Source organism: Scyliorhinus torazame, chromosome 19 (genome assembly GCF_047496885.1).
Source record: "Scyliorhinus torazame isolate Kashiwa2021f chromosome 19, sScyTor2.1, whole genome shotgun sequence".
In the NCBI taxonomy this organism is placed as follows: domain Eukaryota; kingdom Metazoa; phylum Chordata; class Chondrichthyes; order Carcharhiniformes; family Scyliorhinidae; genus Scyliorhinus; species Scyliorhinus torazame.
This window is the reverse complement of record NC_092725.1, coordinates 129,517,672-129,533,408: the sequence shown is the minus strand read 5'-3', so window position 1 is coordinate 129,533,408 and position 15,737 is coordinate 129,517,672. Positions and strand designations below refer to the sequence as shown.

The 15,737-nt window shown below is 47.7% G+C and overlaps 1 protein-coding gene across 3 annotated transcripts in view; it reads left to right on the top strand.

Annotated features, from left to right (window-relative positions):
- kcnd2 (potassium voltage-gated channel, Shal-related subfamily, member 2) overlaps positions 1–15,737 on the top strand; it is a 610,750-nt gene that overhangs the window by 553,582 nt on the left and 41,431 nt on the right. For all 3 annotated transcript variants that reach the window (XM_072485223.1, XM_072485225.1, XM_072485224.1), the window contains one exon: positions 2,759–2,921. In XM_072485223.1, the coding sequence (XP_072341324.1) occupies positions 2,759–2,921 (163 nt within the window). The remainder of the gene's footprint in view (positions 1–2,758; positions 2,922–15,737) is intronic.

The following is a 15,737-nucleotide window of genomic DNA, read 5'->3' as shown; positions in this document are numbered from 1 at the left end:
AGTAAGTTTGCAGATGACACAAAGGTTGGTGGAATTGCGGATAGCGATGAGGACGGTCAGAGGATACAGCGGGATTTAGATTGTTTGGAGACTTGGGCGGAGAGATGGCAGATGGAGTGTAATCCGGACAAATGTGAGGTAATGCATTTTGGAAGGTCTAATGCAGGTAGGGAATATACAGTGAATGGTAGAACCCTCAAGAGTATTGAAAGTCAGAGAGATCTAGGAGTACAGGTCCACAGGTCACTGAAAGGGGCAACACAGGTGGAGAAGGTAGTCAAGAAGGCATACGACATGCTTGCCTTCATTGGCCGGGGCATTGAGTATAAGAATTGGCAAGTCATGTTTGCAGCTGTATAGAACCTTAGTTAGGCCACACTTGGAGTATAGTGTTCAATTCTGGTCGCCACACTACCAGAAGGATGTGGAGGCTTTAGAGAGGGTGCAGAAGAGATTTACCAGAATGTTGCCTGGTATGGAGGGCATTAGCTATGAGGAGCGGTTGAATTAACTCGGTTTGTTCTCACTGGAACGACGGAGGTTTAGGGGCAACCTGATAGAGGTCTACAAAATTATGAGGGGCATAGACAGAGTGGATAGTCAGAGGCTTTTCCCCAGGGTAGAGGGGTCAATTACTAGGGGGCATAGGTTTAAGGTGAGAGGAGCAAGGTTTAGAGTAGATGTACGAGGCAAGTTTTTTTACACAGAGGGTAGTGGGTGCCTGGAACTCGCTACCGGAGGAGGTGGTGGAAGCAGGGACGATAGTGACATTTAAGGGGCATCTTGACAAATACATGAATAGGATGGGAATAGAGGGATACGGACCCAGGAAGTGCAGAAGATTGTAGTTTAGTCGGGCAGCATGATCGGCACGGGCCTGGAGGGCCGAAGGGCCTGTTCCTGTGCTGTACTTTTCTTTGTTCTTTGAAAGGGAATGTTTCCTTTTATTGCAAAAGGACTGGAGTATAAAAGTAGACAAGTGTTGTTGCAATTGTATAGGATGTTGGTGAGACCACATCTGGAATATTGTGTCCAGTTTTGGTCTCCTTATTTGGGGAAGGATGTGGTGACATTGGAGGCAGTTCAGAGAAGGTTCACCAGATTGATTCCGGGGATGAAGGGGTTGACGTATGAGGAGAGATTAAACAGTTTGGGCTTATACTCGCTGGAGTTTAGAAGGACAAGAGGCGATCCGATCGAGATATACAAAATAGTAAAAGAGATTGATAATGTAAATGTAGACCAAGTGATCCCCCTTGTGGGGCAATCTAGAACAAGAGGCCACAGATATAGGTTGAGAGGTGGTAGATTTAAAACTGAGATGAGGAGGCACTACTTCTCGCAGAGAGTGGTGAATTTGTGGAACTCGCTACCCCGTAGTGCGGTGGAGTCCAAATCATTAAATGGTTTCAAGAGGGAGATAAATATATTTCTGATTTTTAAAAACGGGTTAAAGGAATATGGGGAACAGGTAGGGAGGTGGCTTTGAGACCAGGAAGAGATCAGCCGTTCTGATTGAATGGCGAAGCAGGCTACAAGGGCTGAATAGCCTACTTATGCTCCTAATTCCTATGTTCCTTTAATCTTAGATTATCATTAACTTTTGTTGGCCACAGTAGGACCACTTTTCCCATGGGGTTTCAATTTATTTGTTACCAGTCATGAACAAATTATTTACAATTTTGCCATTGCTAATCTACCGCTATATCTTTTAACCTATTTTCCAAATCTACTGCAGCCAACTCACTCCTCATACCTATGTAGCTTGCATTGCCCAGGTTTAAGATCTTCTTACTTAACTAAATCACTCTCAATATAAAGTTCTATTCCCTAGATATTTATTTCCCACCCGTTTATTGTTTAACCCTTTCACGTTGCACACTACTAGATCTAAAATAGACTGTTCCTTGGTTCGTTCCTTGACATAGTGATGTAAGAAACGATCTTGTCTACATTCATGAACTCATCTTCCAAACTACGGTCAATTTGGATTTCCCAGTCTCGAGGAAAGTTGAAGTCCGCCATGATCACTGCCTTATCCTTGTTGCACGCACCTCTAATGTCTTGATTTTTTTTTTGCCTTGCCGACCACTACCATTACTGTTAGGGAGCAGATGAACTAATGTTTTATGCTCTCTGTTGTTCCTTAGCTCTATTGAAGTTGCTTCTGAACTTGACTTTCTGAGCTAAGATCGTTTATTACTAGAGCCGCGCCCCCCCCCCCCCCCCCCCCACCCCCTCACTTTTTCCATTTTTCCTGCTTCTTCTAAAAGTCAAGTGTGCTGAAACATTAAGTTCCTAACTTGCTCACTCTGCAGCAGCATCTTCATAATGGCTATTAGGCTAATTAGATTAATGTACCAGTTGTGCTGGGGCTGTTGTCTAACGGGTAGACCGTGCAGGCCAAGCGCAGAGTAACAGAATGATTTCTTGCTTTTCAGAGATTATTTTTGACGTATTTGCTGTTTCATTGTAAAAAAAAATGTCCCAAAACTGAATGAACACAAGTCAACATTGTCTGTCATGCTGGCCGGACTTTGATCGGAATGGTGCATGGGGAATAAGCAGAGCTGAAATTCAAACTGAAATTAAACTTGATTTTTGTAACTCTGATACTCATATTGTAAATGTCCCTCCCTTAAATGCTGCAAATTGATCAGACTGCTGGAACCCGTTATTCAACTTTTATTTCCAGCCATCAAACTGATCGCCTGGTTTGTTATTGTTAAAACCTGATGGTTTGTTCTTTGTGGTGCAGGTATGGCGACATGGTTCCAAAGACCATTGCTGGGAAGATTTTTGGTTCTATCTGCTCTCTGAGTGGTGTGTTGGTTATTGCCTTACCAGTCCCTGTGATTGTCTCAAACTTCAGCCGTATCTACCATCAGAACCAACGGGCAGATAAACGCAAGGCACAGAAGGTATTTCCTGCTTAATTCACTTCTATTCGATGTACATGTGAATAACACACCTGACACTTTGTATTTAGGGTCACTCCTATTTGTACTGGTTACTTGCAGAAGTGTCTTTGTGCGCCCATACGGCTATCACCAACAATAGTTCAATCCCCAACAGCATAAGCAGATGTGCTTCACCGCATTCTTCTTTCAGGTCGAGGGTCTTGTGAGTGCAATGCTCCAAAAATACCTTTTGTTGCCAAATAAGTAACAACCATTTAACCACATGAAAGGAGCCCACCAAAATAATTGGAAGATTTTGAATTCTTTTTAAAATGTTACCTGTCAGAGGACTATCCCCTTAGCATCGGTGATTGGGACTCAGGACCATGACTTATATATGTTGGCCCCAACTGAAGGAAAGTTCTTTAAGTGCTTAAAGTCCTTTAATTTTTTTAAAAGTGTAAATCATCCATCCAATTTCAGGAGCAGAACTTGCGCCTCCCATGAGGCAGTAGCAGTTTAGCTACTTTTTACACACCCTGTTCAATGGTCTTTTCAGTTGTAATTGTCAGCTTCGTACAAATATTTAATGCTGCAAAACATCATTTGAGGTCCCTGTAATAAGTCCATGGAGGCAGCAGTCTCTTTCACCAGAATCCCTTTTATTAACAAAACCAACTGCAGTACAGCCATGTGCATTCAGTTTGCCGTCTACACCAGGAGTGCAGAGGATCTGACACTCCCTGTTATATACAAAGAAGAGGTTACTTGATTGGCCCACTAATAAAGGGAACTCAAATTCCAATTGGCTAATCTCAAAGGCCTGGTCTAAGTCATTACAGTCCCTGACTTGTTTTATCATCCAGCTCTTTTAGATTTGTCAGACTATTCCTGCTATCCCTGGCCAGAAGGACTGATATCCATTGTCAATAAAACTGAGCCAGATGCCAGAGCTGCTGATCGAGCAGAGGGATGTTGAAAGTAACTCCTGCCCCCATTCAGGCTAGATTCTTTCCTTTTGAGTAACTAAAAGCTTGGTCAGAGTTAGGTTTTAAGGAGTGTCTTGAAGAAAGAGAGAAAGTTAAGGATGCAGAAAGGATTGAGAAGGTTAAATGCCAAAGCGAAAGGCCTAAACTTCATAAGGCATTACCTCTAGTGGCAGGCAAAGGAAGTTGGAGATGCTCAAGAGGCCAGAGATGGAGGAAGGCAGAGTTCTTGGAGATGAGGATGGGTAAGTCCATGGAAGGATTTAAGCTTTCGATTAGCTATTGAAGCTTTTGAAGGATGGAGGAAGAGAGACTGTTGATGAAAATTGGAATAGTTGTGCATGGAAGTAAGAAAATACTGGATGAGGATTTCAGCAGCAAATGGATTATAATCTACAGGGGCAGATGGGTGATGATATACCGCAGCTACATGTGAGCGATCTTCGTGAAGGATATATCAGCAGCTCAGTTCAGGGTCAAATAGGATGCCAAGGTCACGAATAGTCTGTTTCAGACTGACGTAATGGCCAGGAGGGGATGGAATCAGTGGCTGGTTAATGTGGCAGAGGCCACCAACAATGGGTATCGTCTCCCCAGTGTTTAATTAGAGGAAATTTCAGATCATCCCAGACTGGATGCCAGACAAGCATTCTGAAAATTCAGAGGCTGCAGGAGTGGTCAAGAGAGATATGGAAATCCGTAAGTATCATAAAACAACTCCTAACTTTGCTTTTTATTCATTTGGTAATGATCTTAAACTTATGTACTCTAGTTACCCACTCAACATTTATTGAAAATTGTTTACCCTATTTATGTTATCAAAACCTTTTAGAATTTTGAAGGTGCAAAAGAGATTTTCAAAATTTTGTTTTCCAATCAAGGGGCATTTTAGCCTGGCCAATCCACCTACCCTGCACATCTTTACATTGTGGGAGTGAGACCCACGCAGACACGGGGAGAATGTGCAAACTCCACACCGACAATGACCCAGGGCCGGGATCGAACCCGTGTCCTCGGTGCCTTGAGGCAGCAGTGCTAAGGGATTTTCAAAGATGAAGCCAGAAAGAAATTGAGGAGTTTTCTTTAGAACAGAAGAGGCGGAGGGCAAATTAATTGATCAGGCAGAGCATTCACTTCCAGCATTTTCTGTTTTTGTTTCAGATTCCAGCATGCACAGTATTTAGCTTTTATCTTGGCTAGTATTCATTCCTGAATCAGCATCACTAAAACAGGTTATCAAGGCATGGTTATTGTGGGAGTCCGCTGTGCCTAAAATTGTTCCCTTCTCACACCAGGATTAAATAACAACACATTGCAGCCATTGGAATTCTCCTGCTCTTCTGCTATAACTTAGGTGGAAGATCTGAGACAACCAGAGAGATACAACACAAACGCCGTTCTTGCTGTGTCGTTACAGCAAATGACCTGGAGAACACTCACAAATCCAAACTCTAGTCCTTACCTTTCTGCAACAAATACTTATTTCACCGTCTCTAAACAACCTCACACAAACTCAGTCCCAAACCATTTTGAGGGAACTGCTGTACACATTCCTAAATCCCAACTTATAGCAGCACGGTAGCACAGTGGTGAGCACTGTGGCTTCACAGCGCCAGCGTCCCAGGTTTAATTCCCCGCTGGGTCACTGTCTGTGTGTTCTCCTCATGACTGCGTGGGTTTCCTCCGGGTGCTCCAGTTTCCTCCCACAGTCCAAAGACGTGCAGGTTAGGTGGATTGGCCATGATAAATTGCCCTTAGTGTCCAAAAAGGTTACTGGGTTAGGGGGATAGGGTGGAAATGAGGGCTTAAGTGGGTCGGTGCAGACTTGATGGGCCAAATGGCCTCCTTCTGCACTGTGTGTTCTATTACCTCTAACTCACATTGGGCATTATCACAGAAAACCTACTAATATTTATATAATGTCAGTTTCAGTCTGAGTGTTTAACATTTCTTTTTAGAAATATTTTTATTCAAATTTTTACATATTTTCAGGAAAAAGAAAAATAAAGAACACATAAATAAATATCTTAAAACTACATCACGAATTCCCCCAATATACAAACCCCCCATTAAGCAATAATAAACACAGTAGAAAACACAAAGTACTTCCCCCCCCCCCCCTCATTAGAATTTTGAAAATGTGAGCATTTCATAGAATTTACAGTGCAGAAGGAGGCCATTCAGCCCATCGAGTCTGCACCGGCTCTTGGAAAGAGCACCCCACCCAAGGTATGATCTCCCCTTTGCAAAAGGGGTATGATCAATGTCAGTAAGCGGCATGGTGGCACAGTGGTTAGCACTGCTGCCTCACAACCCCAGGGACCCAGGTTCAATTCCCACCTCGGATGACTGTGTGGAGTTTTCACTTTCTCCCTGCGGGAGCTCCGGTTTCCTCCCACAGACCAAAGATGTGCACGTTAGGTAGATTGGCCAAGCTAAATTGCCTGTTAGTGTCCAAACGGTTAGGTAGGGTTACGGGGATAGGATGGAGGCGTGGGCTTAAGCTTAAGTAGGGAGCTCTTTTCAAAGGCCGGTGCAGACTCGATGAGCCAGATGGCCTCCTTCTGCACAGTAGGGGTTCTATGATTCTAAGTGTGAGGTGGTGGAATTTGGTTGTAAAATGCAACACGGTCAGTGCTGAGGACCGTAGATAACATATTAAATGTAATAAATTTAGAACAGGGAGCAAAATAAACTTATTTATACAGGGAGGGCGGAAAAATATTGAGCATTTTAAATTTACAAACACTTATTTTGGCGCAAGCTTCATTATGAAATATTGACCTTATTCCATTAGGACCACGGGCCGACTTTTCACCCGGGCCCAGCAAATACGACCTGTGCACTTTTGAAGCTCACAAACCATTTGTGACTTTATGAGGGATTTTCATCTTTTCTTACCGGATGCGGGTTCACATTGCATTTTGCAACTTGCGATAGAGTCCACGAGGAGTGTGCGTGTGGAAGCAGGGTGCACCTCACATCTCCAACACCGCAACCCAACTCCCAAAATTGTTGTAGTGCCCCCTAAACTATATCTCTCACCCAACTCAAACTCCTCGCCCACCTCACATTCCCCATGCCACCTCACATTCCCCATGCCACCTCACATTCCCCACACCACCTCACATACCCCATGCCACCTCACAGTCCCCATGCCACCTCACATTCCCCATGCCACCTCACATTCCCCATGCCACCTCACAGTCCTCATGCCACCTCACAGTCCCCATGCTACCTCTATGTCCCTCCCCCAATGTACCCCCATTGTGCATGCTAGGTGAGGGGCTATGTACAGTTCTCAGGATCCATGCAATAGCAGTGGGAATTGTTTTGTAATCATTGGGAAAACATTCAACCTCTAACAATCTACGAAAACCCTGAATTTAAATTCACTAGAATTGATACTAGACCAAATACCCCTTGGGAAACAAAGTTGTCATCCTTTAGGTTATCCTATTAGATTTGTATATAACCCAGAAAACATAACAAAGACATATTTGATTATTAAAGTGTCGTTAAAGATTCAATTGTTCTTGGAGTAATACGTACCAGCTGAGCTAAACTTTTTGAAACTCAGCCAAGCATTTATATTGGAACAACTGTCATTGCAAAAGCTTCCAGCTTCACTTACAAGTGATATCCAGTTCCATTTCAAAAACATAGGGCGGGATTCTCCAATAATGGGACTATGTCCCCGCGCAGGCGTGAAAGGCGGCGCCAAACACTCCGGCATCAACAGCCCCGATATGGAGGAATGCTCCCCTTCCTAGGGGGCTAGGTCGGCGCCGGAGTGGTCCCCGCAGCGGCGCGAGTTCGCGCATGCGTGCTATGGCCGGCGTGATTCCACGCATGCGCCGGGGTTCCCTTCTCTGCGCCGGCCCCGGGCAATATGGCGGAGCCCTACAGGGGCCCGGCACGGAGGAACATAAGCCCCCACGGAACCAGCCCGCCGATCGTTAGGCCCTGATCGCGGGCCAGGCCACCTTGGGGGCCCCCGCCCGTGGGTCGGATTCCCCCCCGTCCCTCCAGGACGGCTAGCGCAGACTCACCTTCCAGGTCCCTCCGTGTGGGACCTGAGTAACCCACGCCGGCGGGACTCGGCCGAGCTCAACGGCCATCTGGGCCCGGAGAATCGCCGGGGGGGGCCACTGTCAACGGCCCCCGACTGGCGCGGCGGGAATCCCGCGTGTGCCCGAGCATTGTCAGGGGAGAATCTCGCGTCCCCCCGGGGATTCTCCGACCCAGCGGGGCTATAATGTCCGTCATTCGATGGAGGACAAGCCGGTGCAGACCGTTATTTTCCTGCCTTCAGAAGCAAGGTTTTTTAAAAACGTACAGATCTGCCAGTCCAGCTAAGTCAGAGGACAGAAACAGGACAGTAGCTGACACTTTCTTTCACATTCTTAAAATATTTGATTGTACTTTTTTGATTGGAAAAATACTGTAATTCATTTGAACAATTACACAATGCTGGCCAACTTACCTTTGCATTTCTACATCCTACTGATGAACCACTGCTTTAAAACCAAGCCTACATTGCACACAGCACCTAACAGTGACGTTTGAAGGTGTCAAAGCTTTTTGCACTTAGCTTTCAGAGTGTCCTGAACTCCTATGGGCAGCACGGTGGCACAGTGGTTAGCACTATTGCCTCACAGTGCCAGGGACCCGGGTTCAATTCCCACCTTGGGTGAATGTGTGGAATTTGCACGTTCTCCCTGTGTCTGCGTGGGTTCGTCCGGGTGCTCCGTTTTCCTCCCACAGTCCAAAGATGTGCAGGAGAGGTGGATTGGCTTTGTTAAATTTCCCCTTAATATCCAAAAGGTTGGATGGGGTCACGGGGTTAGGGCAGGGTAGAGTGACTAGGTAGGGGACCGTTTCAGAGGTTTGGTGCAGACCCAATGGGCCGAATGGGCTTCTTCTGCACAGTAGGGGCTCTATGAACTCCTCAGCAGGCTTTCCAACTTCTTCATGAATTCTGAAACCTGCCGTGCTTTTAACGAGCTGCCAAAAAACCCTCAGCACCAGACGAAAATGTTGTGCGGGATGAAACCCGATTTTCATCCCCCATTTAAAACGGGGAATGTGACCTCAGGAGCCGGGTATACTTGTTACACATTAGGTATTCCCAACCTATACAAACGCCAAAGGAAAATGAGGCAGCATCAGGATGGCGGAGGAAAATCAGATTCCCTCAAAGATGGTTCGAAGTATATCGCCTTTCGTGCACTGAAACATGCTGGTTTAGCACACTGGGCTAAATCGCTGGCTTTTAAAGCAGACCAAGGCAGGCCAGCAACACGGTTCGATTCCCGTACCAGCCTCTCCGAACAGGCGCCGAAATGTAGTGACTAGGGGCTTTTCACAGCAACTTCATTTGAAGCCTACTTGTGACAATAAGTGATTTTCATTTTTCATTTCACATGCCTCTGTAGCCAGACAAAAATACAGCCCATAGGTTTTTTTTAATTTGCAAATTAAATTTGACAGGAAATAGCTGATAAGGAATTTTCAATGAACATGAAATGTCACAGGTACTAAAAAAACATAGTGCGAGATCTTTTGGCTGTTCACCCCGGCAGGATCTTCAATAGAAATGTCACCATTCGCCAAGGCAGGATTTGAACCCGGGGTCCTTGGACTTGCTCTAGGTTTATGGATTACTGGTCCAGTGACAATACCTCTGTGCCACTGCATCCCCATTTTACAAGATAATCAGAGCTGTGATGGAGTAGATAGGAAAACGCTTAATCACTCGAGCAAGTGAATCAATAACAAGGCATGATAAATTTAAAACCAATGGCTAAAGATTTAGAAGGAGAAATCTTTTCAGTCAAGAGGATGGAATCTTCCCTTCTGGACACTAATCCCGCTGGCAGACAGCAAAGTTAGAGTGATTCCCACTGGCCGGCAGGGCAGTTGAACAGGGGCAATCTTCCGCTTATCGGCTCATTAATTAGCTTCTGTGTGGAGCTCGGGAAATCTTGTGGTGGGATACGCAGGAAGTACCCGCCCCACCAAAGGTCTTGGAACCATATTTACAAGGCGCCCAGATAGCTGTTGACTCACTTGCAAGTCAGGGGGCTGGATTATCCGATTCTGAGGCTATGCCCAACGCCGGTGTGGGGACGGTGGCTTTTTACACCAGAAAAACTGGCGCAAAACGGCCACCGATTCTCCGTTTTGCTGGGGGTTAGCAGGACGGCAGCGTAGAGTATCCGGCTCTAGCTGCCGATACGCCCCGGAGAATTGCCAGCTCAATGGGCACACGGCGCTGGACTGAGTCCGCAGCTGCCACGCCGAGTTCCCGACGGGTGAGACCATGAGAGACCCACGCCGTCGGCAATTCGGCCAGTTGGGGGCGGAGCATCGGGGGTCGGGCCTCAGGCAATGTCAATACAGCGCGCAGCGTACTCCGAGAGAACCCCGCTTTGGAGGCAATGGAGCATTGTGAAAGCGGCACCGCCCCCGTTTACGTCATAAACTTGGATTCTCCGGCCGGTCGCCAACACGATTCCGGAGAATCCAGTCCAGGACCTTCAGCCTGGCTGCCCCTCTGGAGGAGAATGCCGAAGAGAAGGAAGAAATCATCTGCCCCACAGTTCAGCAACAAATCCTTGGAGATTCTCTTGCAGGCGTTCCAGGAAAGGTGGCAGGTGCTTTGCCCAAGGGAGAGGAACAGGAGGCCCTCCCGCCTGACCACGGTGGCCTTGGGAAGTGATCGCCAGGATTGTTAGGGCCTGTGAAAGGACCGGCCTGCATTGCAGAATGATCTGCTGTGCTCCGTTAGGGTCAGTGAAAACCCTGTAAACTCACACTCTCAATAGGGCATCAGGCAGTCGAAAGGTTAGAGTGCACAGGAATGTCACATACTGCCAGCAGAGAAGACATCAGCACTGAATGTGTACCAGCCACTTTCAACTCTCCATGCATATACCTGGGAAGCGGCTTCCTTATCACTTACTGGCGAGGGCTCAGCAGTTACAATAGGTACGCGTATTTCTGAACTGCTCATTCACCCATTGCAATCACAATCAATGCTTCTGTCTTTCTGCAGGACGAAGTTATCTCATAACAAGATAAGGTGTGCCGAGATGGGAGTTGGCACCCTGGAAATCCATTCCCTCATTAACTTCAATGAATAGGCTGGCAGGAGAGGAGAGAGACAGTGCCTGCAGGGAAGGCAAGATCAGCCCCCCCCCCCCCAACAACCCAGTGAAGGTGCATCAAGAATCTGTCTGCCACATGTAGGCTGTGACTGAATGATCTGTAATGCATGAACCTGCTCAGTTCATCACTAATTCTCTCTTTTCTCTATTCCAGGTGCCAGTAAGAAAAGGGGGAGGCCATCATCTTCCAGATATCACAGCCCCAGCCCCCAGACCTCCTCTGAGAAGTCACAGTATACCCAGGGGAAGCACCATCACAGAATTCATCTGCACCCTCACCAGCGCAGACACACGCACTTCGATGAGTCCCAATTCTAGAGTCGGCTCGGGTTCACGATCTGGTGATGACCTAACTGAGACGGGTCCACAACAGGCAGAGGCGGTGACAACCGAGGCCTTTGAGACTCGTGGGACTGCTGGAGACTAGGTCCCTGCTGAGCTCGATGGAGAACTCTAGACTCTGCCCCAAGAGACCTCTTGAAGATGCAGCGGCAGGCAGGGTAACATCAGGCAGAGTTGTCAGAGGCTGTCTGCAGATTGGACCGAAGGCTGAAGGACTCTGTCCACGTTCTGTCAGTTGTCGTGGCTCTGGCAAGTGAGCACATCAAAATCTGTCTAGGTAACGGTGGCGGCCACCTGGAGGCCAGCAGCTTCTGCCAGACTGGCGCTCGAACCTGCGCACCTTTACTCCCCTCAAAGGGTGCATTTCAGCAGTGACCATGAAAGAGGGGATCTGCGCACCTCGACCTCCCTCGAGGTGCACCTTCTTCTCAAGGAGTCAGTGAAGGGCCATCAGTCTGACACATCATAACTGTGTGGTGGCTCATTCATGTGGCTCATGTAATGCTTGGCCCTCTTTAGATCCATCCTCTTCAATGTCCTCCCCATTGGAGGAGACGTCAACGCTTCTCTATTTCTCCACAGGCAGCGCAAGGTTGTGCAAGGTGCAGAAAACAGTAAGAACCAGGTCAGTCTCTCTGTGGTCAGTGTTGACAAGCCCTGCCTGAGCTGTCCAAACATCAGAAACACATCTTTAGGATGCTCATCATCTGTGCTGTCAAGGACCTGGTGGCAGAATGTGCAGCATTCTACCTCGCTTCAGACGCATTGTGTGGATGGCAAACGAGTGTCACGAACCACGTCTTCTGGAGTTGTCACTTCTCCCCAAAGAGCCAGGCCTGCAAAGGCTAAGGTCCCTCAAAGAACTGTGGCACCTGCGAGAGTGTCAAGCTGTGAGAACCACCAGAGCTCCCTGGATACGTAGCACAAACATGCAGGGTCTGCCACCTCTGTTCACAAATCAGTTGGATGTTCAGTGAATGAAATCCTTTTCAATTGATGAATCTCACAGGCTGCTGATAGTGAACTCAAGGCCACAAGTATGGAGTGGATGGCGCCCTGCACTTGTGGGAAACCGCATATCGCTGCAAATCCTACAGCTCTGTCACCTTCCTTATGCATTTGTGTGTTGTCAAAAGGTCCCCAGGAGCCCTGTAAGGAACCACTGACAAAAAAGGTTAAATTCAGTGGTTACTTTCAAAGGATGATTGCTCTCCAAGACCTTGCGTCATCCAGACATGGAGAAGGTGGGAAATCTGAGCAACTGCATCCTGGGCTAATCTACAAATATGAGCAGTATTTTACAAATACCCTTGGTCGGTCATTGATCTTCTTGAATTTGCCCCTCTTTCAGGAGCATCTTGGAATTCCTGGGGCCTCGCTCTCTCTTGCAACTCACGCAGCTGCACATCCTGAACCTGCACAATCAGCTAGGGGTCCTTCTTCGCCTCATTCGTATTTGAGTTATGAACAATGTAGGGTTGTCTGCAGCTTGCATTCTCCACCTCTCTTTGCCTCTGACAATGAATACATTTGAGAATTTATTTAAAATTTCCCTTGATTTGGTTTTCCTCCATCTCCAAGCCAGGAGACCATTGTGAAGCTCTTGACCTGGCCTCTGTCTATACATGGCAACCCCAGGTCACTCCATGTAGATGGAACACATTGTGGAGGTCCACAGGTAGCTGACCCTCCCCTTCAGACATGACTACTCCTGCACAAAGAGTATTGATAGTGGTAGATACACAGTCTTGTGAGAGAACCTTGTGTCAGACAGTTGTCAGCTTGGTTCCATGAGCCTAGACTTTCTGTACAGAAAACAGAGAGGCACTGGTGTCACTGGAAAGGCAGACCCAACAGAGGAGACAGCGGCACAATGAGACAAAGTTCTGTCTTCATATTGAGGGCACCCTCCATCATGTTGTGTGGCACTACCACCGTGCTAAATGGGATAGATTTTGAACAGATCTAGCAATGCGAAACTCGGCAACCTTGAGATGATATGGGTCATTGGCAGCAGCAGAATTGTATAACCTCATGGCCCAGCATCTCCCCCACTCTACTATTACCCCAAGCCAGGGGATCAACCCTGGTTCAATGAAGAGTGCAGGACAGCATGCCAGGAGCAGCAACAGGCATATGGAAAAATGAGATGTCAGCCTGGTGAAGCTACAACACAGGACTACTTGTGTGCCAAACAGCATTAGCAGCAAGTGATGGACAGAGCAAAGTGATCCCACAACCAATGAATCAGATCTAGGTTCTGCAGTCCTGCCGCATCCAGCCGTGAATGGTGGAGGACAATTAAATAACTCACTGGAGGAGGAGGCTCCACAAATATTCCCATCCTCAATATTCCCTTCCTCAATGATGTAGTGAAAAGAGAAGGCTGAGGCATTCGCAATAATCTTCAGCCAAAGGTGCCGAGTGGATGATCTATCTCAGTCTCCTCCGGAGGCCCCCAGCATCACAGATGTCAGTTTTCAGCCTGTTGATCCACTCCATGTGATATCAAGAAACGGCTGAAGATGCTGAATACTGCAAATGCTAGGAGTCCTGATAATGTTCTGGCAATGGCACTGAAGACCTGTGCCTCAGAACTTGCCACGCACCCAGCCAAGCTATTCTAGTACAACTACAGCACAGATATCTATGTGGCAGAGTGGAAAATTGTCCTGGTATGTCCTGTATGCAATAAGCAGGACAAATCCAACATGGCTAATTGCCACCCCATCAGTGAACATCAGTTAAGTGATGAAAGGTGTCATCAACAGTGCTATCAAACAGCATTTATTCAGCAATAACCTGCTCACTGAGGTTCAGTTTAGGTTCTGCCAGGGTCACAGCAGCTCCTGATCCCATTACAGCCTTCGTTCAAACATGGGCTAAAGAGCTGAACTCCAGAGGTGAGGTGAGAGTGACTGCCCTTGACATCAAAGCAGCCATTTGACAAGGTGTGGGCCTCAAGGAGCCCGAGCAAAACTGGAATCACTGGGAATAGGGGGGGAAACTCTCCACTGGTTGGAGTCATACCTAACACAAGGGATGTAATTAATGGGAGGAGCTAAGGTATTTTGTAAAAATGCAATTCAGTTGGGATTTAGATTGGGATGTGATCAGAAGTCAAGCATCTGCTCTCATTGCACCTCAGCTAAAAGATTTGACTGGGGACAGACCAGAGACTGAATTTGCCTGCGAACGGGATCGGCAATTCACACAGAGAGTTGAGACAAACCGGAGTTTGCAGTTGTTTCCAGAAATGGAAGTCAAATCATGACAGTTTCTGAAGACTTACAAAATTAAAATGAAATATTGGGAGTCTCTGTCCAATGTTGGACTCTGGTCCGGAATAGTAATACATGATCAGAGTGAATTCTGGAACAGGCTCGAAAGGCCGAAGGTTTACTCCCATTTTCGATGATTTTATGCATGTTTCTCAGCAAAAGCTGAGAGGTATTTAATAAAGTTGAGGGGTTATTGAAAGATACTGTTACTTCATTAACCTATAATATCTGAGGGAGAAAGGTCCACGGAACATTGTTTTAATTGGCTTCATGTCAAGGCGAATGCTTTGATAAAATATGCAACAGTATTCAGCTGACTGGTCTGATATTCCCTGTGGTTATTTATGTGAATACATATTTTTATATTCTGAGGTATACAGCAAAATCAGATAAACAGAAAGCATCTGTCTAAATTCTTTACCTAAATATTTGATCAGATACAGTGCCCAAGATAACAGCAAAGCATATGGGGCGCGATTCTCCCAGCCCCGCGCCAGGCCGGAGAATCGCCGCAACCACGGCGCCCCAACGCGGCGCGCGATTCTCCGAGGTCGCAGGCCGCTGTCCGCGGCCGGGCCGCCGATTCTCCGGCCCGGATGGGCCAAGCAGCCGCGCGGAAACGGCAGAGTCCCGCCGGCACCGTCCACACCTGGTCGCTGCCGGCGGGAACTCTGCGCGAAGGGTCGGGGGGGGGGGGGGGCGGCCTGTGGGGCGGGGAAAAGCGCTCCTTCACCGGGGGAGGCCTCCGATGGGGTCTGACCCGCGATCGGGGCTCACCGATCGGCGGGCCGGCCTCTTTCCCCCCCCCCTCCACCGAGCCTACTTTGTTCCGCTTTCGGCCCCAGAACCCCCGCGCCATGTTGCGTCGGGGCCGGAGCGTTGAAGAAGTCCCCTGCGCATGCGCGGGTTGGCGCGGCGCCCATTTGGCGCCAGGAAGGGAGGCTGGAGCGGCGTGAACCATTGCAGCGCCGTGCTGGCCCCCTATGGGTAGTCCCCGCGCCCGTTTTGCGCCGTCGTGAAACGCGACGGCGCGAACACTTAGTCTCCATTTTGGAG